Below are 24480 nucleotides of genomic sequence, written 5' to 3'. Positions count from 1 at the left end.
TGTATGAAAATAAATGTTACATGTTGAAAGGATAGAAAAATTGGTGAAAAAAAAGTACTACTAAAATAAGATTGCATATTGTTACTCAAATGAAAGATGTCCATCCGATAGAATAAACAAAATGGAAAAAAAATTAAAATCAATTTAAAATAATAATATTTGATTTTATTAAAATCACTTTTTTATTTAATTCGATTTAAATTTAAATATTATATGTTTTTATTTTATTCGATTTGACTTTTAAATCAAGAAGTAAAAAAATAAAAAATATTTAAATTGAATCAAATTATATATATATTTTAATTTTTATAAAGTAAAATAATTATTTATGTATAAATTTATTTAAATATATGCAAAACTATATTAAAATGATAATAAAAAATTTAAAAAATTTAATGAATCAAATTGAATTGATAAAATCAATTCAATTCAAAGTAACCCAATTTATCAATTTTAAAATCAAGTAAAATTTTACAGTTGAGAATGTAAAATTAAAAAGAAGAAAATAAAAAACAAATTCTTTGAGTTTATCTAAACTCTCTAAGGAACCTAACACATTCAAGTATACCTTTAGATTAAAATTACCATAACAAGAAAATTAAGTTAATCACAAATTATCTATTTCAACAACCCACCACACTCAAGGTTTCCAAAAGTGAAAACCAAAGAAAAAAAAAAAAAAGGGAAGGTTGAAAGACAAGAGGAGTTCCAAATTCCCAAAAATAAAAAAAAAAAAAAAAAAAAAAAACTAAAGAAATTTATAAAACAAAAATTGCTGAAAAAAAAAATAGTAAACCCAACTCCATACCAAATTCCCAGGTGTTTTCCTCCCTCTGCTTCTCTTCCCCCAATTCCATCTGCCTTTCCTCCCCGTTCCCCCCGACTCTTCCTTTCTCTCTGATTCCTTCTTTCCGCCCAACCAAACACAAAACTTCCCAAATTTTTTTTTAAACATAAAAGAATTATACATGATGAAAAATAGAAAGGAATGAATGAAGGATGGTTTGGACCTTTGGTTCTCCTTTCTTCTTCACTCCTCTTAACCCAAACAAACCTCCATCAATAAAAACACCCTAAAATTTTTTCCTCTCTTTTTCTTTTTCTTAAATTTTTATTTTTTTTTAACTTTGATTTTGATAATAAAAACAATAATAATAATTCCTCTATCTCTCCATAATGCAAATCTTCTACACTTAATCCCACCATAATTCCCCTAAAACCGTCACCTGATCTCTTCCTTTTACACCATGTCCCTCGATACTGCCCCTTCCCTTCCGATCCGTCCCAAGTCACCTCAAAACGACACCCTTCCCGCCCAAAACGACACCTCGACTGCCCAAACCCGGGAAACCACAGACGCAAACACTACGCCCACGCCCACGCCCCCCTTAACGAGGAGCAATCGCCCGTCGCGAGCTTGTACAATCCGAGCCTCCCAAAGGCTCTACGCGCGGCAACAGCAAGCCGCTATCGAGCGGCGACAGAAACCGGCAAAGAAGGAGCAGCAGCAGCAGAAGCAATACAAGGATGAGAATGATGGTTCTTCGTCGCCGCAGCAGCAATGCAGCGGTAGTAGCAAAATCGTTACTCCCTTAGTGGGGCAGCCGGAGCCTTCGCAGTTGCCTAGGTGGAGCATTCGGTCTATGTGGGAGTTAGCTTCAGTACTTAATTTCTTGCATGTAAGTTCAATCCCTTGCGTTGTGTTGTTTTTATTTAGTTATTATGAAAGCGTTAGTTTTTGTTGAGAACTTATGGGTTTTGAGTGTCATAGGTTTTCAGGCCTCTTTTGAATATAGCTGTGGAGTTCTCGGCGGAGGAGTTTGAGACAGCATTGATTACGCCTAATGATACTTTGGGAGATATTCATATTCCTTTGTTAAAGGTTGGTTCTTTTTCACTTCAACTCTTAAAAAGTTTGAACTTTTTTTTTAGGTGCTTTAAAACATGCCCTTTTTGTTTATATGTTCTTTTTTTCATGGTTGTTGTTATTACTTTAGTTCTCATTGAGGGAATGTGTTCTTTTTAGAGTCGGATTTTTCTTTTAGCTATACGTTTATTAGTTTGACTGCTATATATGAGTGTTGATTTTTACTAAGCACTTTGAACATGGTAGAGCCATAGTTGGATGGTTATGGAATCTATCTTTTGATGCATGACTTTCTTCAATTAAGGGGTTCATGCTTTTACTAAGCTATTGCCATGCAAGTCTTTTCCTGTGATGCAGTTATATGAGCTGTTTTAGTTTTATATTTAAGTGCTATGCTTTGGGCTCTTTGAGCTGTGGCTATTGATGGACTCGGGAAATCTTTGTATAACAAATAAATTGGCTTTCTTCTTGGAGAGGGTCTGAGGGTAATTTTCATTTTCTTAGGTCTCAGACTTCCTATATTGGCCAAATGAAGTTAAAAGAACATGCAAAATAGTTAAATGATTAAGTTGCTCCTTTGAAATATTTATAATTCAGGTGATTATATATGTTCTGACATGAGAAAACTTGATTCTTTGTCAAAAAGGTTGAATTTTTAAAAGTGTTTTCGATCAAAATCCTTGAAGTCGAGATATTTTATCTTTGCTGGAGCATTGAGATAAAGAATTGAAGTGTTTATTTTCTTTGGATATGATTGATAAAACTTAAAACAACCTAATGTGTTAAGCTTTGTGCTTACTTGGTTGAATTTTTGGGTAAACTCTTTAATGATATAGAAATAGACAAGGAAAAAAGTCTTGAATTTTTTGTATGAGATGCTTTTTGACAACTTCATGTTTTCCATAGTTAGACCTGAAATAATTCACATTCAGACTTTTGTTGTACTATTAAACTCTGATATGGTGCTGAGCATCAGTGTGTATAACTGTGAAGAGCCTTCTGGGATTGACTACCATAGTCTTTCTGTACAATAATTAGTAATGGTTAAATTTGTTAATTTGTCTTATGTACTTATGGCCTTTTGGTACCACTCTTTATCCAAATCAGCTGCTGTTCTGGGGCTTTCTGGCAGATGCCTAAGTATGCTATTTGCTTAGTGTAGTTTATATCTTGGTTTCTAAATATGTAGAGTATGAAGAAAGATATAGCTAACTAATTTGGATTAGTGTTTTTTTTTTTTTGACATGAAAGAGCTGGATTAAGTATGGTAAATTTAAGTAATAGTTCTGTTCAGGGTTGTGTCTTTTTTGTTGTTGGAATTATGGTTAGATGACATATTGGATGTTTGTAAATGAGATATCATACTTTTATGGAAGCAAACATTGTAAAATGCATAATTGCTTCGAAGAATGATACCAGGAGTTAATAAGTGGGTTGAAGCAGCTTCCAAGGACGCAACCACTAGTTGTGCTAGAACCATGGTTTGCCATAGGTGTGATGGAACAATGATTCACTGAAGAGTTGTGATTGAAAGGTTGCAGATGGCTTCATGTATGCGAAGTAAAAACCTTAAGTGATCCTAAGTACCTGTTAGTTAGGCATTATTATCGCTTACTGAATTGAAATGGCCAATAGTATAATTCTAAATCCTAAATATGTGTTTGTATTTGTAGTTGTAGTTGGATGGTAATTGTTACAAGTTGCAGTATGTTGTGTCAATTATTGGAACCTCATTGCATGTAGTTCAGCTTCTTGGTTCTAATGTATATCGTATCTGTACTTCCTGGCTTCCAGCTGCGTGGGTTTGGTTGCCTGTAGCCCATGTCTTCCATCTGTATGTAAGAAAGTTTTTGTGGCAAAATGTGCATCAGAAATTAGTATGTAGTTTCTACATTTCAAGCATTAAAAGGAGATACTTTGCTCTTAGAATGACAATGAACTCTAGAGAATTATGGCTGTTTGTACATGTTTGTGATTGGACAAAGGAATTCTAGGTTGGTACTTTTAATGTTAATTGTCCATTTACTTGTTGGCTAAGAAGTATTAATCATTATAAAATAAAACAGGATGTACTTAAAAGAAAGGTGGGTGAGACTGATATCTGTTGAATTTGTTGATTTCAATGGGTTTCTTGAAGTTTTCTGAACCTATTTAGGGCCAAAAAGAAGGATATAAAGCCAAATAAGCTCCGTTTAGCCTGATTTTTATCATTAAAGTATAGTTCTTTATCCTATTCAGTAATGACATTTACGATAATTACCTATACATTAATTTTTCATCTGTTGTTTGAGTTTTGCAACTTTCTACTCTGTAAAACAAACTTTATCATTGCTCATTTGAGTTGTTTTATCTTCTCTTCTGGAAAAGTCACTTAAATAAAATTATAAGGAATCATTTGAATTCCTCATGTAAATGTACAGTCTGTAATCTATTCAGAAAAACTGAAGCTTTTTTAACTGGAATATCATTTCGTATCTTGTATTTTTTAATTATGTGTTGATGGTTTGTTTACTTTCAGTTTAAATGAATTAGTCAGGCAGAAAACTACCTTAACTATATAGTTGCTACCTATTCATATAGCTTCTGAATATTGTTAAGTTTGTTGGTCAATGCCATAGCTATTCTTATAGAATTTGTTTCCTTCTTTTGAAACTATTCTTCTCAGGCTGCTTGAAAATCTATTACACTAAAAGTATTTTTACTTGTTTCTGCAACTGTGATGGCTTATCAATATAACTTTATCTTTATCCATTGCAGGCAATCCCTCCAATTATTCGGATTTCCCTTACACGTGATACCTGGGTTACTGTTCTTTGCAGAAAATTAAGAGACTGGTGGCATTGGGTAACTGGACTGCTTGTCCTTTTATTTATGTTTAATAATATTGCGGCATGCATAGTTTGCATTTATATTTAGACTTCACATAAATTATGCATGTTTGCAGGTTGCAGATGGGGATCTTCCTGTTGTTGCTTCACATGGGTGAGTTGCCATGCATCTTTGGAATACTCTAACATATAATGCTTTTCACATTTCTAATGAATACTAATTTGTTAGGGTGGAGCTTGAAGTATACAAGTCACTTGATCCTGGAGTTCGTGTTGTGATCTTGAAAGCACTATGTGACATTCGTGTTGAGGTATGATCATCACCAATAAATTGTCCTTTAACTCTCCATTGCAAATGCTTGATGCTTCTCTTATCTTGATCTTGACTTTGGTTTCACATTAATATTATATTGTAATTTTGAGGGCAGCTTCAAGTCTATGCATGTGATATTGGTGGTGCTAAAATTTAAGTTTGCAATTATTTCAAATAAGTCCTGAATGGTGGAATTCCTGTAGCTTAGGATTGGATGATTGGATGGTTGGACACCAGTTGACCTTACCTAGGACCTGTGTTACAGTTGCATTTTATTAACCATTGATTCACTAACATACTGATCTATACAGTTTTTGCTGTTTCACAGTAGTTGTCATGTATATGAAAGCTTCCTTCTTTTTAATACCTCCTTATAATAGTCACGTTGCTATCAACTTAAGAGAGTAAAAAGTTCCTCCTGAATGATTTTTAGATCTAAACCTTTGTGTGCTTTATTGTGTAAATCGATTGTTCCAATTAGTGAGGGAGCTGAATCCAAGTTATCTTTTGCAGCAAGAAGACATTCGGAACTACATTGACAACTCACTTAAGCATGGTGTTCAAATTTCAGCCTTTCGTAAAGAACGTATCGGAGGTGATTCTCAGGGAATTACTTACTGGTAATGTCTCTGTGCTTGTAAAAAAGCTTCAATTAAGCTTCTATGTGTTTCCCCCTTGTTACTTGCTTGGTTTGAGTGTTACACTTGGTAGAGAATTTATAATAGTTTTATTATGGAGATTTCTCTTCTGGGCATTGTTGTGTAAGTTATTTGTTTGTTGTTTGCACAGGTATGAAGATGATCCTGTTGTTGGTCATCGCTTATACCGGGAAATAAGGAAAGTTGAGTTGAAGAAAGCAAAGATGAAAGGTTCCCATGTCCCTAATAGTGCAACATATCTGTGGGAAACAGTTGCAACAAATTTGGAAGAATTTCAAGATGTTTCTGTAAGTTGCTATAATGGTCCATCCTCGTGTATGTTTTCTGTCTGTGGATGATAATCTTCATCTTTAGTTCTCATTAAGATTTGGTCGTATTGACTTCCTAGTAAATCTATTTTCAATGTTTGGGATTTAGACATTATTATATATAAACATGGAAATCCAAAACGATGAATATGGATTTCTATATTAAAACAAGTTTATAGCAATAGAAATTTAAATGTCTATGATGCTTAAAATTGGGATCTAAAAGTCTGCCTATCTGCCTTGCTCTTAAATAGGAGTTGATACACCCACACACACACACACGTATGAAATTCTTTTATGTACTGTGGGTTTATTATGCAGTTCATGTCATGCACCATAATGTTGAAAATTGGAGAGTTTGCTTTTGAGCAGTCTTCTGTTGAGTTTGGTTCATTACACCTGATGCTTCTTAAAAGTTGCAGTATGTTGAAAATTCTGATGGGATTTTTAATAGAAAGAAGGTCAAACAGATACATGCACCATGTTGTCTAGTGTCAAGTCAAACTTGGCTGAAGCATGGACGTTGAACCATATTGTTGCTCTTTCTTTTAACGTGGCTACAAGAGCAGAATCTGAAACTAGTATGAGTCTTTATAGCTAACTCACCCTTCAGAGTAGGCAGGCTGTACCCTGTTGGACAAATCAGAATGTTGTTTGTTTAAGGTAGGAAGCTCGAAACATCAGTCTCCAGAAATATGTCATGCTAACCCTATCATCTAGCAAAAACCAAGCTCTTCAATACAATGGCAACCTCCAAGAGCAGGGTCTCTGAAAATTGGTTTTTGGAATAAAATTGCTATCGCAATTTGTGGAAGAAATAGGTAGGGGAATTCCTGCTGACAATGAGAAAGATTTGAAAATGAAGAGCTATGTTATTGAAGTTTTAACCTACTAACCTTGAATTGAAGTGGTTTGGAGTTCACTGGAGCTAAGAAATAGTCACTAGAGATGGATGATGGTTTAAAGTATGGTATTAACTTTATGGAGCAGGGCACTAGGTGTTCAGTTGATTGCATGGGCTTAAGAAGAGTATGTCTGTGATTCTTCTACTTCCAAAGTTAGATATAAGGTTAGAAACAGGCCACAGATGATTTTACTGGATGCTGTTTTCAGGCATGTTTACTATGGCTTCTTTTCTCTTCTCCTCTCTTGTTGCCTTATTTGAAGGCAATAACAAACATAATGATGATATCATTCTGATCTACAAGAAATTTAGTTGAATGGTTACTACCTTGCTTACTTGTATGAAATTCCCTGAGAAATTTCATTTCTTGTTTAGGTAATAGGTGAGGATTCTTGTTAGAGTATATGTCTACAGTTAAAGATGCCATCGTCTAGTTCTGATCTATGCATGTCATCAATGCTGAAGTTCCCAGTGTGTTACCTTAGCATTTTTTAGAGGGGGGATCATAACAAAATGATTCTGATTGAGATAATTAATCTAGTCTTCTGAATAGCCTGCTTTTCCCATCACCTTGTCAAGACCTTCAAGTTTTAATCTTATATTATTGTCATTAGCATAAACTTTAGTGGTGTTTGGAAATTAATTCTATCTATTATCTTGTGTTATTCATGTAAAGTTAATTGTCATATGGAACTTTGAAAGAGGAAGATATTCCATCCACCTACGGGTGATGAAGAGACTGATTTTTGCATATAGGAATTGAAAATTGTTTGTATTTGCTAGAAATGCAAAGTTGCTTTAGCTTTTATTTGATCTACTAGTCATATTATCATGTCCATTTGCTTCTGCAGGAGAAACTTTTTGCCAGTAAAAATAGAACAGAGGCTTCACTAGGGAAGAAGTTAAAGAATGACAAGCTTCCTGAGATTGAAAAGGAGCACAAGGTACCTAAAAGTTTCTTGTTGTCATTAAGCAGTACCTCAGAACTGTTACGCTTATCTTAAAGTAAAATCTCTCTTAATCTGATTCTTTCTGTTGCTTAGAGGAAAGAGAGGTTACTGAAAAAGCAACATAGACAAGCACTTCTTCTTGATAACTTCTTGATTGTTGATGGGCTTGCTCCAGGACGCTCCCTTCGTGACAGAAAACCTGTCACTTACACATTTGGTAAGGAGCTTTAAAGTCCAACATGCCTCTTTTTACAGGATATTTGCTGTGTTATTTACAAGATATCCAAGTTTTCTTGTGGTTTTTGGTTTCTACTTTCTAGTCATAGATACTGGCAGTATTAATCTCAACTCTAGGATATAGTATAAATTTAAACTGACTTATGTTGGGATCATTAACATTGAGATTCTGGGTAAATATATATGCTTTTATCAGAGCTGATATAGTTTCTTATGATTTTGCAGATGATTATGATTGGTCAATAAATGAGGCTATTAAGATTACCAAGTATGTAATTTATAACCAGGACATATTCCAGAACCCATTGATTTTTTATGTATAAATTTCTTTGTGATCATCTATAACTGTATTTTCTGCCCTTGATATAGTTCTCACTGTCAACCATGTATCAGGCGGAAACCACCATCCCCAGATCCTCTCAATAGAAGAGATGTTTCCAGACCTGAAACATCTGCAAACGGTAAATTGAGTGGTCCTTCACCTGCCTCTGAACATGAGAATTACAATCTATTGTCCCCCAAATCACCTGAATATGATGATTTTGATGATAATAGATCTGGAGAATTGGATCGTAGGTATGATAATTTCATTGCTGTAGGGCTCCTATTGTTGCTGTAGAACTGTGACCAAATTTTTACATGATCACTTGTAGCAATCGGCGGAGGCAGAGACCTCAACGATATTCAGCAAAGGAGTTCGTTGAAGCTGTTTCAGATAATGAGGCAGACTTTGACAGTGATGATGATATAGTTGGAGAAGCTATATATGATGAGGACTACCTGAGGAAACGAAAACGAGGAAGGCAATCCAGCAGCTCTGAAGGAGATGAGGAATACCGTTGGGATGAGGAAGATGCTGAAGATGAAGAGGAGGAAGAGGAAGAAGAGGACTTGTTAAGTATCAGTGAGGACAGTGATGCAGCCCCAAAATTCAAGAAATTGCCAGGCCGCACTCGGAGGGAAACTAAATTAAGGTCAGTTGATGAGCTTCAGTCAGGTCTAAGACGTAGTAAAAGAGCCTCCAGAAATCGTATTAATTATAAACAGTATGAGCTGTCGGAATCTGAAACAGAGTCAAAACCTGAAAAATCCAATCCATCAGATGATCAGTCAGATGCAAGTAAGAATGAGGAGTATTCAGAAGGAAGTCTAGATTCCAATGGTAATGATGATGACCAGGAAATGGAAGTTGATCCACCTGTGGAAGATAACTCTGATACAATAGAGAAAGAACAAAGCCAGCCACCTGAGCAATCAAATGGCCTTGGGCAAGATGAAGTGGATGTTGTAAAAAAAAGACGCTTCCTTGACCTAAATGAGCTCGCTCCCTGCTCTGGTTTTGATGATGGTCCTAATACAATAACAAAAGATGATAACAGAAGTGATTTCTAGAGCTTCCGTCTCTGCTGGAGAGCAAGGGTTTAATTTCTTCTGGTGGAATTTAAGTGATGATAGTAAAATTTATAAATTTTGCAATAAGCCTAGAGAGGAAGTTATCGTCGACATTCCTCTGGCTTTATTCTACTCTGATGTTATTCATTCAGAGTTTGCAGCATGGAAGCAACATGATGAGAGTTGTGCAGATTAGGTAGTCATTTTTTTAGCTTGTCTACATTGAAAGAAACCTATGGCAGGCAGGTCGATGGGGATTTGGGAATTCGTTGGGAGTTCTTTAGCTTATCCAATTAATGTACAATAACCTTTTAACTAAAATTTTAACTGAGAAAATTTTGATTTAGATGTCAAGCCCTGTAGTTTTAAATCTTTTATCAATCTCGTGCTTCTGGGTTGGTTGGGTCCCTCTGAAAGTATGATTGGTTCTTCTCTTTATTGTAATGGAACCATCCTCCCACAAAGGTATGTAGCATTTCTTATTCAAATCGCCGTGTAAATATTTCTTTTGTTTTACATCATATTAGGAATTCTCCCCCCCCCCCCCCCCCCTCCATCTTTTTTTGCTTATATATTATTAATACTTAGAATGAAGTTTGTAGCAGTAGCGTAAGATCACTACTACTTTGTGTTATGACATTGTTCTGAATTCTGATATATATCTTCTGCTTTTCGGCACTTAATGAACATTCAGATCATGCTCAAAGTTGCCTAAATGAAACTGCTTGTGTTACTACTAATTCTAATCTGACGCTTACATAGCATTTGCTTTAACAGCTGAACAGAATCGCTTCTAACAATCACTGCATGAATCCGAAGTCGGTAATTCTTGATTTAGAATCAAAATGGAACCTGGTTACATCTTTGGTTCAGAATGGTTTTTCTGTCACTGTTTTCTTGGGATTGAGCAGCATCTTCCCTGGTAGGAACAGGATCCTCAATTTGCTTGGAAGTAGTTTCTCCCTGATCTGCTATCTTTCCGTCTGCTGCTTCTTTTTCTGCATTCCTTTTGGCAGCTTCTTCCATCACTTCCTCAAGTGCTTGAATCAAGCTAGAAAGACATTTTCAGCATTGTCTAATGGAGACTTGGGCATCAGGTTTTCTGCAACATCTGCACGATTCATGTTGGTCTCCTTCATCAACCCATGAACCGTATCAAACATTGGATGAGTTTCCAGATTCAGGTAATTCTTTGCAAGCACTTCGAATCCCTTAAAGCTACAGTAAGAAAGCTCAATATGCATGTCCATCCTACCTCTTCATATGAAAGCTAGATCGAGTTTCTCCACATAATTGGTGGTGAACACGATCAACCTCTCTTCCTACAAGCAGACCGGAGTCCCATCTATGAAATTCAATAGCCCTGAAAGAGTCACTTTGCTGCTTCCTTCTTCCGTTGTTTCTTTCATCTCTTTATCCATCTTTTCTTTCACATCGTCCAAAGGTTTCTATGCTTTCGTCCTCCTTTGACCTGTGAGATCAAGCGAGCAGTCTATATCTTCAACTACTGTAATGGACTCTCGGGTAGTGTCAATCAACAGCTTCCTCAGCTCCGGGTTGTCCTTACACAGCGGTAAGTTCAAGATCATAAACATCATAATTCAACAAATTATTAGCCATTGCAGCAATCATAGTTGATTTCTCAGTTCCTGGTGGCCCGTAAAGAAGAAATCCTCTTCTCCAAACCTTCACCATCCTTGCATAAAATTCTTTATTCTAGCTAAAAGTCACAAGATCTTGAATAGCATCCTTCTTCCTGTCAGGCTTCAATGCTATTACCTTAAAATTTACCTCCAGTGGCTGATCTAGGATTTTTTCTGTAGAATGTCCACTAATTGCAGTGTCTTTTAGACGTTAGATGTTGGTTGACTGCGGGTAGCGGTAAGGTATTGAGTGGTAGCAGTGATTGAAGTGATTGAGAATTTAAAAAGATATGTTCAGGAAAAAATTTTGGGATGTCCAAAGGAAAATTTTGAGGTGTTAAAAATTTTCTTTCAAATTCTATTGTTTTCCATCTTTGCATTTGCATCCTTCACTGGTTACCGGATGCTCAGACACAACATGACTAGCTTGGCCACTTATATCCAGGACAACAGGTATAAAGGTTTCTCCGCCTCTGCCTGTTCCTCACACTGATTTCCTTCTCTTCCTTCACCACAAGATCTAAGTGTAGATATCCTATTTTATTCAAAATTTTTTCGAGATTAAAAATGAGCTTTGATTGTAAAATTAGATTTGATTGGGAAGCTTCGAGTTCAATAAGAAAATTTTCAATTTGATTTTATTTATTTAAAAAAAAGTCAAAAGTCAAAATAAAAGTTAAAAAAAAAAAGAAAAATAAGAAAACGAAGGATTTTTGTTTGATTCATGCAAATCTCATAAAAAGAAAAATTTAAAATTAAATCACAAATTATAAAATCACAATAAAATCATTATTAATTTGATTTATTTTTTAAAATTAAAGTGATTCAATTTTTATACGTGTAGGGGGAAGAAAAAAAAATTTCAAGGATATTAGTTTTTTTATTTTTTAATTTTGGAAAGGAATCATTCAAGCAAATTTTGAGATTTTTCTTTTTTTTTGGTTATATGATTTTATTTCGTTCTAAGTTTGATTTGATTTGCTTTTGAGTTTTTCGAATTTGAGTTTTAATTTTTGAGTTTGATTTCATATTTTGTTAAGTTTATGAGATTTTTGCTGGGGTATTCTATTGGTTTTTTATTTTAGGATTTCTATTGGGTTTTTAAAGATTTGAAAACATTTTTGGCTTTTTTTAGGTTTATAATGAACTTTCCGATTTAATTTTGAAGTTTTCGCTTGAATTCGGCGATCGATGTGAAGATTCGCGCTTTAAGCCTTATTTGATCACAAAGCCTTATTTGATCACAGGTTTTTTTATTTTATTTTATTTTTTGTTTCTCTATTTTTTACTTTGTTTTTATTCTCCTATTTTTGGTATTTAATTTTTGCATGATATATTTTGCCTGATATAATTATATATTTTATTTAATTATATGATTATTAATATATTTATTTGCATGATTTTGTTTCTATGATTCATTTTTGCATGATTATTAATAAATTTGCATGATATTTTATCTTGATTGCATGATAGTTTATATTAATTGCATGATTTGATATTGTTATTGTATGATATTATATTATTATTTGCATAATATTATGTTGCATGATAATATTTTTATTTGATTTTTTTAATTTAAAAAGGGGTTTAAAAAAATAAAAATTTACAATCCTATCAAACTATTAGAGGATTTAAATATTAAATTAACTCATACCAAACTATTAGAAGAGTTAATGAATTTTTTAAATAAAATAAAATAATACAGTTTTAATCTTAACAAATTATTGGAAGATTAAAATCTTGAATTAAATTTTATCAAACAATTGTAAGATCTGCATCAAAGTAAATTTTTTTCAAACTATTGGAGGGTTTCACTAATTATTTTTTAAATAAAATATATTAATCAATTTGATGACGGAACTTCTTTAGAGTGGGACATTAGTTTTCATGAATACTCTTAAGGTGAGAAATTATTTAAATTGCTAGTAAACTATTAGAGTAATTTTTAGATCAATTTCTAATAATTAAATTACTTGTTAAAATTATAAGAATATTTTAAAGTTTGGATAATTTGAAATCAAATTGATACAATAATTTGGATGGGCATTGTGAGGTTGTTAATAACCTTCTTCATGTTTAACTGCATCATCGAACCTAAAATCTAGTTTTATGGATTAGAATCTATTATTTAAAAATACTTAAGTCAATCTTAGGATTTCATTTTAAATGGGATAAATTTTGTCAGGTAACCAATCACATCCAAACAAAAAATATTGGTGACAACTTCCTAAATCTATATTTAGCGATAAGTCCACAAATCTATATATTATGATAATTTGGTGACTTCGTTAGAGAGATCAAGAGTCAAGCTAGTAAATAATTTTTTATTATCCAAGCCTAACCTAATAAATTTAAGATTTTTTTCCTTATTTATTTATTTATTCATTATATATATATATATATATATAAAATTCACATACACATACATATATACATGAGCTCTACACCTAAGTTTTGTCCCTTATGAGAGGGTAAAATACCTATGCCTTCATGAGATTTCATATCTCCTCATGGGCTAACGAAAAACTCCTACTGAAATTAAATCATTTTCGCTTGTAACCTATAATGGATAAGGATTGAGGTGCCTTATTAGTTTATAATGTATAATGATATAAGGAATTATTTGAGAACTATTAGATTGCTAAATCTTTGAACCTAATATGTAAATAAACTTTAAGGGTTTAAACCTAAGTTAGAGCCATCATTTCCCTTAAATTGAACCATTTTCGCTTATAACCTATAATAGGTGAGGATTGTGGTGCTTTATTAGTTTATAATGAATAATGATATAAAGAATAATTTGAGAACCATTAGATTGTCAAATCTTTGAACCTAATATGTAAATAAACTTTAAGGTTCCAAACCTAAGTTAGAGCCATCATTTCCTTTATGTTAGAAAATCTTAAATAGGACACATGATGAGATATTTATTCTGCTTGTAAATTTATTTTTTTATATATTATTTGCATACTAACCCTTTATATTGATTCTTGTATATATCATATTTACTAACCATTTTTTTTTGCTATATATGCAAGCATTTACATCATTAAATTCTTCTTATTGCATTCACGCATTCTTGCATTCACTCATGCATTATTTCATTTAACTTTTTCATATATTAAAAGATGTGAATGCTTAATTAAAGAGTAATTTTTTTTTTAGTTTTTTACATAGTTGTGAATATGAATTTATTTTTTTTACTATATATGCATACATGCATCCACGTAAACACGTATGTACATTATTCCATTTGTTTGGGCTAATTTTTACCTTTTTTTGTTTTGTATATAGTTGTGATATAAATTTTTACTATGTATTGCATATATGCATTCATGTACGTTATTTCATTTGTTGGGAAAATCTTTACCATTTCAATTTTATATATAGTTTTGGATATGAATTTTTGTTTTCATTTATGCATTGTATACATGTATTTGCATATAGATCCATGTAAACATCTTTGTATATGCATTATTTTATTTGTTTGGAAAAATCTTTGCCTTTTCAATTTTGTACATGGTTTTGCATATGAATTTTTATTTTCATTTATGTATTGCATACATGTATTTACATATACATTTTTGTATATACATTATTTCATTTGTTTGGGGCAATCTTTGGTACGTAAATATGAATTCTTGTTTTTCATTATGATTTGCATGCAAGTATTTTTTTTCATCCATTTGATTTTTGTTTGGCAATAAAAATTCACCTGATTTCTTTCCATGATTGAAGAATGTTCCTTGTAAAAAAAAAAATTCATGAAAACAATCTTAAGAGAATTGATGATTACTACCAAGAATAAACATACACAGTTGTTTCACTTACTATTTTAGATTTCAATTTAGTTGAACACCATACCACTCAAAGCCTGACTTTTCAAGTCTTATAATCCCAATTTTCACTTGACAAAGAAAGATTTCCAAGTTAATGATCTTTATTAAGGTTATGAGCAATGAAGTTTGAAAATTCTTATTTGAAAATTTTTTTTATAAACCAATACACAAGGCTTTTTATTAAAGATTTTAGATTTTGTTAATTTGATAAGTGTCAAGATTATTCCAAATACATCACCACTCATGTTTCTTCACAATGTTCATTGGTTCCTTCAAAATCACTTTCTCTAATGAACTTACTTGAGTTGCTTTCAAACTTACTATAAACTGCCCTTTCGGGTTTTCACCTTAGAGCTTCATTCAATCTTTTTTTTTTTTTTTTTTTTTTTACTATTCCATCATTCATTTGAAAACTCAAAATTCATTCAAAATCCAAAAGTGATGGTGATTTTTCTAAGAAAAGTTTTTTAATTTAGATACTCACACTTGATCAAAATGAACTTTTCAAAGAACATAGCATAAGCTAGGGTTTAGGGTTTTGACAAAAAAGGATAAATAAGCTCAAAAATGTGTTTAAAGATAATCAAATCAATGATCATTTCTCTTTTCAAAACCATTTGTCTTTTCCACTTCTTAGAACATGCATTTTTCATTTTTTTCTTCTTTTTCTTCATGTTTCTACATATTGACAAATTGCCAAAAATTTTAAAACTTGCTTTTTTACTGTAGACATTTTTTTCTTGTCTTTAACTTTGGATCTAATGTTTTCTCAAATAAATTCGTTTACATTCTTGTCCCTCAATGTGGAGGATGATCCTTTATTAGAGTTTTTTCAAAAGAATTCAATAAGTTTAAAAGGGATAACAAATTGATATTTTCTTGTTATGAAAGGAATACGAAAGATAGCCATTTATCCTATCAAATATGGATAACTTTATTAAAAAGCAATTCTCAAGAATAGATTTTTTCTTTGATCTTGAAATCATTTAAATATCTAATGTGCATAATGTTACAACCTTTTTTTTTTTCATTTTGTTTTGCTTTTTTTTTTTTGGTAGCTCTAACTCAAATTATCATCTTCTTACATCAAATGAAGTATCAATGTAACCATTTTCATTTTCACAACCCACGTCAAGAGATGAAACTGATTCCATCTAAAAGAAAAGATATTGAAAAAAATTGGATAATTTGGACTTTTTGGTAAATTTGCCACAAAATGTGGGTAAAGAAAAATTTTAGGGCAATGAAAGAAAAAGAAAAGGAATATTATATAAATCAAGATGTCAAACAAGAATATTGAGAGGATATGAAGTAATTCTACCCCAAGGAAGAAATTAGAGAGGTTTAGAAGATAAATCCTAATATGAATATTTGTTTTGAAATTTGAACATTTTTTCTCTCATAGAAATTTTTCGCCTATGCCAAAATGAATTGTGCTTTAAAAAAGATTCATTTTTCAAATTTAAACTTTCATTTGTGAGCTTAGATGAAGAAATATAGCTTTTCTTTAATGATAAAGTCCTTAATAGCTAAAATCCTGATATGTCAAATCATTTCATCCTTTTGGAAAGACTAAAATCCTTCTTATTCATTCTGGGTGGTAATCACCAGCTTTCAAGAGATTTAAATGTCACATGTTGATCCATTTTGGTTATGAAAAAGTTATATAAGAGAATTTTTTAGGTAGTTGATTGTCATTATTTTAGGAGTTTTTGAAAATTTTTAAATTTGAAATGTTGTATATATGAGTTTTGATGGATGTGAGAAAATGATTTTCAAATCAATATGACAAGAGTGACTTTTCTAAGGCAACAAAAATGCTTTGTTTTGATCATTGTTTTTACACTATTTGGTAAATATACAAGTCCTTGTTGTGGTAATTGCATTTGCATCATTTGGGGAATTTCTAAGTTGCATAGTTGATTGGATCATGCATTTGCATTATTTAGTGAATATTTTAAACCATTTTTTTGAATATTGCATTTATATCATTATTTGTTTATACCATGCATCTATGTTATTTGGTGAGCATCTAAATCATTGTTTGCACATTGCATTTGCATCATGGTTGGGGCATATTGAATCATGATATGGCATCAGTATTGTTGTTTAGGACATACATTTGCATCATTTGCATAATTTAGAAGGCATCTACATTATAGCATGACATTTGTCACATACAAGAATTTGACTTTGATTGGAGAAAACTTTTGACTTTTGAATCTTTGAATGAGGAAGATATTTCATGATGAGACTTTTTAGATAAGGAAAAATTTTCAAACTTTTAAAGACATAGGGCATTTGTTTAAATGAGCCTCTTTTCGAATGAAAATCTTTGAAATTTTGGATATGAATCTCTAAAATTTTTTGAATATGAATATTAAAAATTTTGGTTGTGAAATATTAAAGTTTTTTAAGTTTTTTTATGTGAATCTCTAAGTTTTTCAAAGAAAAATCTTTAATTTTTGGATACAAAATCCTAAAACTTTCGAATGAGAATATTTGAATTTTTGTTATGAACCTTCAAATCTTTGATATGAATCCATGAATGTTTTTTGAAATTTTAAATATTTTGAATTTGAATATTTGAATTTTTTCTGTGAAGTACAGTTTGTGAATCTTTATAAATTTGAAATTCTAGCGAATCTAAAGTTTTTGTGAATCTTCCATTTGAAGTTCTTGTGAACTTGAATTTCTTATGAACTTAAAATTCTTGAGAATTTGAAACTCTTGTAAACCTGAAGTTTTTGCGAATCTAAAATTTAAATATATGATTTTTTGTGAACTTAAAATTTTTACGAAACTAAAATTCTTGCAAATATAAGTTCTTGCGAATATGAAATTCAAATATTTGATTTGTTATGAACTTGAAATTCTTACAAATTTGAGTTATTGTGAATTTGAAATTTGAATCTTTGATTTCTTGCAAACTTGAAATTCTTGTAAAACTAAAATTATTGATAATCTGAAACTCTTATGAATTTTTCATTCTTGCAAATATGAAAACCTTGCAAATCTTCTATTCTTATGATTCTAAATTCTTACGAATCTAAAACCTTTGCGAATTTGAAACCTTTTCGAAACTTGAAACAATTACGAATATGAAACCTTTGCAAAACTTGAAAATTCTTGCGAATCTAAAAATTTTTATGAATTTGAAACCTTTGCGAATTTGGAATTTTTGCGAAACTTGAAATTTTGCAAATCTAAAATCTTTGCGAAACTTAGAATCTTTGTAAATCTAAAACTTCTAAAAATCTTAAATCATTTACAAACTTTTGGAATCTTTACAAAACTCAAAATTTTTGCGAATTTGAAAACTTTTGCGAATCTTGAATCTTTGAAAAATTGAAATCATTACAAATTTTTTGTGAATCTTAAAGTCTTGGAATTTTTCAGTTTTTCTTATGGAGCTTTGTGAATCTTTGAAATTTTGTGAACATTTGAATTTTCAAATTGTGAATATTTGGATTTCAAGATTTTTTTTCGATTTTTTTAACCCGAACAAAAATGGATGTCTTTTGTCTTTGCGCAATTTCTATTTCATAGAAATTGTGCAAAAAGAGGCAATTGTAAACATCTCATTTTGTCTAAATTTTTTTTGGGATAAAAAATGAGCTTCGATCGTAAAGTTGGGAAGCTTTGAGCCTAATAGAAAATTTTTAATTTCAATTTGATTTGATTTGATTTGATTTTTTTTTAAAAAGTCAAAAATAAAAAAAAAGTAAAAAAAAAAATAGAAATCAGAAAACGAAAGACTTTGGCTTGATTAAAGCAAATCTTACAAAATAAAAAACTCAAAATCAAATCACAGATTACAAAATTACAATAAAATCATAATTAATTTGATTTATTTTTCAAAATTAAAAGGATTTAATTCCTATAGATAAACATAAACCACGCACAAAGGGGGAGAGAAAAAAAAAATTCTAGAGATCTTAGTTTTTTGGTTTTTTAATTTTGGAAAATAATCATTCAAGCAAATTCTAGGATTTTTTTGCTTTTTAGATTCTGTGATTTTATTCGTTCTGAGTTTGATTTGATTTGCTTTTGGATTTCCTAAATTTGGGTTTTAATTTTTAAGTTTGATTTCATATTCTGTTGAGTTTCTGAGTTTTTGTTGGGATTTTCTGTTAGTTTTTTTATTTTGGAATTTTTGTTGGATTTTCAAGAATCTGAAAACATTTTTAGGTTTTTTTGGGTTTATGATGAACTTTTCGATTTAATTTTGAAGTTTTCATGTAAAATCCAACGACCGATGTGAAGATTCGCTCTTTAAGCTTTACTTGATCATAGGTTTTCTTTTTTCTTTTATTTGATTTGATTTTTTGTTTCTCTATTTTTTTTACTTTGTTTTTATTCTCCTATTTTTCGTATTTAATTTTTGCATAATATATTTTTCCTTATATGATTATATATTTTATTTAATTGTATGATTATTAATATATTTATTTGCATGATTTTGTTTATATGATTCATTTTTGCATGATTATTAATAAATTTACATGATATTTTATCTTGATTGCATGATAGTTTATATTAATTGCATGATTTCATATTATTATTGATGATATTATATTATTATTTGCATAATATTATTTTGCATGATAATTTTTGTTTTGTTTGATTTTTTTTAATATAAAGGGGTTTTAAAAAAGTAAAAATTTCTAATCCTACCAAACTATTGAAATATTTAAATCTTAGATTAAGTCATACCAAATTATTAGAGATTTAATAAATTTTTTAAATAAAATAAATAATACATTTTAATCTTACCAAACTATTGAAAAATCAAATCTTGAATTAAATCTTACCAAAATATTGGAAGATTTAATAAATTTTCTCAAAGTAAAATTTTATAAATGATTTTCAAATAAAATCTCACCAAACTATTAGAAGATCTACATCAAAGTAAAACTTACTAAACTATTAGAAGATTTTACTGATTATTTTTTAAATAAAATACATTAATGAACCCGACGACAGAACCTCTTCAAAGTGGGACATTAGTCTCTGTAAAGACTTTTAAGGTGATAAAATTATCTTAAATTGTTACTAAATTATTGGAATAATTTTAGGATCAATTTTTAATAATTAAATTACTTTGTAAAATTATAAGAATATTTTAAGGCTTGGATAATTTAAAATCAAACTAGTACCATTATTTGAATAGGCGCTGTGAGGATGCTATAATCTTTTTTATGCATAACCGTACTCTCGAACCTAAAATTTGATTTTATGAACTAGAATCTAATATTTAAAAATGCTCTAAGTCAATCTTAGTACTCATTTTTAAATATGACAGGTTTTGTTAGGTGATCAATCACACTTTAACAAAAAAAATTGGTGACAACTCTATTAATCTATGTTTAGCGATAGGTCAATGGATCTATACGTTATGACACCAAGTAAGCCTTAATTATCATCTCCCTATATCGCTTGTAAAATATAAGCCTATAATACCTTTGTTCCTATTCTTGATAATATGACATGGACCTCATTGGGTATATTTTTCAAAGTAAACCTTGTAATGGCAATCTTGTCAAACTACAACATATAGGAACATGAAGCTCGCAATGGTTAAGCCCATTATTGTCCACATCTCTGTCATTGTTAAAGGCACCATCATCTTCATTGGTTTTCTTTGATTCTTTTCAGCTCTTAAGTTTAATGCAAAAGTCTTTTTTTTCTCTTTTGTTTTTTTCAGTAGCCTAATACAAAAGCAGGCCTTTCTATAAGTTAAGTCCTTTGCTTTCTGTTTGGTTCTTTGGCTTTTGGCTTTCAAGTTAGCAAAAAAAGCTTCTTGTATATGCACTTCAATTTTTAAAGTGGAATAAGAGAACAGGACTTGGTATATAAAAGGGTTAAATATAAAATTAGCTTTTATACCATGCATTTTCTATTAGTTCGGTACTTAAAAATAAAATTATCTATTTGGTAATTCAGTTTTTGTTCCATCATTCACTTTGGTACTTGGGACTAACATCATCTGTCAACTTGTTGACATGGCATGAACATCTAATAAGATGTTGACATATGTAAAAAAAAAATTTAATCAACATCACGTCATTGATGACTATAGAATTTATAACTTTTTATAAGTCCATTTAACTTCAAAATTTTGAAAATTTTCATGAATTTGGTGCTTTAATGTATTGAAATCTTGATTTTCGAATTTGCATGGAAAATTTAGTTAGTTAGAATGAATAGCATAATCAATGCAAACTATGCAATAAGGTGGCCAATACACTTCATTGATGGATAATATTCGACCAAGACATAAGAAACTTATACTCATGCCTATTCGGTTATGCACCTAAGAGAAGATAAAACCCATACAAAGTTGGCAATATGTAGCTCAACATATAGCTAACCCAAAAGTCAATGGATGATCATATTATATTCGCCTAAAGAATAAGTTTTATTGTATGAGGATATTTTTTAATCTCAAAAGAGTTTTGAGCAAGTAAAACACATTAAAAAGGTCAAGGTAAGAGCTATTATACACAATGGACTCTTTTAAAAGAGTGTTTCTATTCAAGTGAAACAAATTAAGAAAATATGGTCTTGGAATTTACCTTAGCCAACCATCCTATTTGAATTAAAGAAAGATGCTGACTTGACAAGACACTTAAGCAAGTAAGCACAAATGGGCCAATGAAGGAATCCTATTTGACCAATACAAGTTTCATCTTATCTAAGAGCTTCTCACATTCGACCAAACTCTTCTCAAATTCAAGATCACATTTCAATTTTAAAAGAGTTTAAGCTAAAGTGGAATTCTCAAGAGTTATCCCCTTAAGCCAACCTTTGTGCTATAAATAGACTAGGTTATTTCACTTTTAAATCATCCATTGTTCTAGTTTCTACTTTCTTTCTCCTATTTTTTATCTAGTTTCAATTTCAATTGTTTCTTGTAATTCTTTCTAGATTCAACCAAGGTAATACACTAACCAATATTCTTTTGTTTTCTTAAGTTATTTTCAATACAAGTTTGTTTCCATTTTCAATCACAAGCTTTCTTTTCTTATTTGCACATGTATTCTTTATTTTAAAACCACTTTTCTTTACCTTAAAAACTTTGAAGTTTTGGTTCTATTCTTTATTATATTTTCTTTACATTTGACCTATTCCTTATAGTTACCAAGTGATAGTTGGTTAACTTGACATTTGGTTTTACATTCTGAATACTTTTACTTTCACTTTCACTTTCACTTTATCTCTTACTTTTACTTTTACTTTTACTTTTACTTTCAATCATTCATTTTTTTTTTGTCTAAATATAAAACTAGGAAGAATCTCCTTTGGTAATTAATTTTACACCCTAAGCACAATCCTTGAGGAAACAATACTATATTATTGATACTTGTATGCGGCATATGCACTTATAAGCTTAAAAAGTAACAGTCATCAATTATCATGTCAGTATTAAATAAAAATTTTTAAAAATTATAAAAAATTAAAAAATATATATGAAATATTTTTTGAAATTATAAAAATTAAAAACATGAAAAGCTCATAAATTTAAAAAATCTCAAAATTTTAATAAAAAGTCCAAAAAGAAAAAAATAAAATTTTAATAAAAATAAAATTTTCTTAAAATTTAAAAAGATAAAAAAAACTTTAAAATAAAAAATATAAAAATTTTTGAAAAAATTTAAAAATTAAAAAAATTATTTTAAAAAATCTAAAAATTTATGACATTTCTTAAAATTTTTGAAAAATTAAAAAATTTCAAAAATATGAAATATTCTAAAAAATTTTAAAAAAGTTTCAAAAATAAAAAATAAAAAAAATTTAACAAAAAAATCCAAAAAGAATTTAAAAAATCTAAAATGTTCATAAAATATACAAAAAATTAAATTTGTAAGATTCAAAAAAATTTTCATTATTTTTAAAATTTTTTACATTTAAAAAAAATTAGAATTTTTCAAAAAATTTTAGATTTTTTTATTTTCAACTTTTTAAGTTTTTGTGGATTTTTTTTTTTAATTTGAAGAAAATTTTATTTTATTAAAATTTTCATTTTTTTGAGCTTTTTCAAATTTTTTAAATTTTTTTGGGATTTTTATTAAAATTTTGAGTTTTTTTTTTTTCATTTTTAAAGTTTTCATCATTTTTTTAATTTTTAAAATATTTCAGTTTTTAAATTTTTTTATAAATTTTTTAAAATTTTAAGAATTTTTTAAAAAATTTTTGTGAAATTTTATTTTAATGCTAACATAACAATTAATAATACGACATTGACCTAATTTTTTTGATATGTGTTAATATCTTATTAGATTTTCGTAATACAATAAGATATTGATTAATTGCATTAATGTTAGATACCAAAATGAATAACAAAATATAAGTTAAAGTATCAAATTGATAATTTTATTTCTTTAAATGTTACACTAACAAAAAATGTATTAGTATGAGAGTTACTTTTATATTTAATCCTGTATAACATGACAAAAAATGGTATGTGTTTTTCAAAAAAAAAAAACTCTACATAGACATTTTTTTTTCAATTCTCTTCTCCTTCTTTGACTTTAAGTTGTTGTTGGTTTTTTTTTTTTTTTTTTTTCACTTTAGAGATATACGTATATAAAAGTAATTTAAAAAAAAAAAAAGGATTTTACTCCGTTAACATCATTATTCCATTAATATCGTGAAGACTGGTAAAAGTTAAAACGGTCATTAATATCAAATCCAGACAAACTTATGTGGATTTACATTGGTCAATCCGTCTAGGCGCATGAAGCATACATCGGTTGGTTTAGATTAAGTTAAAGTTTTACAGATTTATTTTGTGCAATGGTCTGGAACAGATAGGCTAACCCCACCAAAACAACAATGTTCTCCATTTTCATCTCTCTAAGAAGAGGGAAGATGGAGCAGGAGCAGATAAAGAAGAACAGGTCAGATAAAGCAGTTTAGGCACGCTTTGGATATGAGCTAATGGCCCAAGAAAAAAAATACTAACGAATTTCCTTTTATTGCTAGCATTCACCAACAGCATTGCTATCATCTTTGTTTCTAACCTTTTATTTATTTATTTATTCATTTATTTATTTATTTATTGTGGAATGCTTGTCCAAACAAAGATAAATATGAATCTGATGGGGCTGAGAGAATGTATGCATGGCCAAGTTTATGCTCAAGATTTTAGCTTGCAATAATATAAAGGCTTATGAAGGAGATGAAGAACATACAACAAACTATTGGGCTTATTTTGACTTTGTTTTCTTTTGTCCCCCGCCTTTTGTTTTGACCGGCTGGTTATTTTTTTGGGAACAAAAGAAGCCGCAACCTAAAATTAAAAAAAGCAATTGTAAATGTTGAGATTAGAACTACAAACTTAACTTATTGAATGCCACCTCTTAAGGATGACAATTTGGTTCCCTTTGTAGGTGATCCTTCCCTGCTTCTTTTTGGATGGAATTGCATTTATCCAAAAAAAAGCAAAATTTCTGCTTCAACAATGGAGGGTACGATAACCTTGTAATAAGTAGATGCCAAGAAAGTGAAATGGTCCCATTTTGCATGTGGAGCATC

The 24480-nt window shown here is 30.0% G+C and overlaps 1 protein-coding gene and 1 pseudogene across 2 annotated transcripts; one reads left to right on the top strand and one right to left on the bottom strand.

Moving 5' to 3' along the window:
* Positions 1-716: 716 nt before the first annotated feature.
* LOC111312267 (DDT domain-containing protein DDR4-like) lies at positions 717-9946 on the top strand. 2 transcript variants are annotated; one of them, XM_022912389.2, is made up of 12 exons: positions 717-1679; positions 1772-1882; positions 4625-4711; positions 4812-4849; positions 4925-5006; positions 5522-5628; positions 5798-5954; positions 7731-7823; positions 7923-8046; positions 8292-8334; positions 8436-8642; positions 8720-9946. In XM_022912389.2, the coding sequence occupies exons 1-12, from the start codon at positions 1248-1250 to the stop codon at positions 9456-9458; spliced, it is 2220 nt and encodes a 739-aa protein (XP_022768124.2). In that variant the 5' UTR covers positions 717-1247; the 3' UTR covers positions 9459-9946. The 2 variants fall into 2 exon arrangements, with proteins under 2 accessions (XP_022768124.2, XP_022768134.2); XM_022912399.2 differs by having other exon boundaries at positions 721-1679; positions 8460-8642.
* A 352-nt stretch (positions 9947-10298) lies between these two features.
* LOC149516889 (AAA-ATPase At3g28540 pseudogene) lies at positions 10299-13825 on the bottom strand (annotated as a pseudogene).
* Positions 13826-24480: the final 10655 nt, after the last annotated feature.

This window comes from Durio zibethinus, chromosome 9, assembly GCF_047325235.1.
Source record: "Durio zibethinus cultivar Kanyao isolate XHJ-2024 chromosome 9, ASM4732523v1, whole genome shotgun sequence".
In the NCBI taxonomy this organism is placed as follows: domain Eukaryota; kingdom Viridiplantae; phylum Streptophyta; class Magnoliopsida; order Malvales; family Malvaceae; genus Durio; species Durio zibethinus.
Note: the sequence above shows the minus strand (reverse complement) of the source record. Positions and strands in the feature narration are given on the sequence as shown.

Coding starts and splice junctions, on each gene's coding strand:
- LOC111312267 (XM_022912389.2), top strand. CDS start 1,248: ATGTCCCTCGATACTGCCCCTTCCCTTCCGATCCGTCCCAAGTCACCT. Junction 1,680..1,771: donor CAGTACTTAATTTCTTGCAT/GTAAGTTCAATC, acceptor TGAGTGTCATAG/GTTTTCAGGCCTCTTTTGAA. Junction 1,883..4,624: donor TTCATATTCCTTTGTTAAAG/GTTGGTTCTTTT, acceptor TATCCATTGCAG/GCAATCCCTCCAATTATTCG.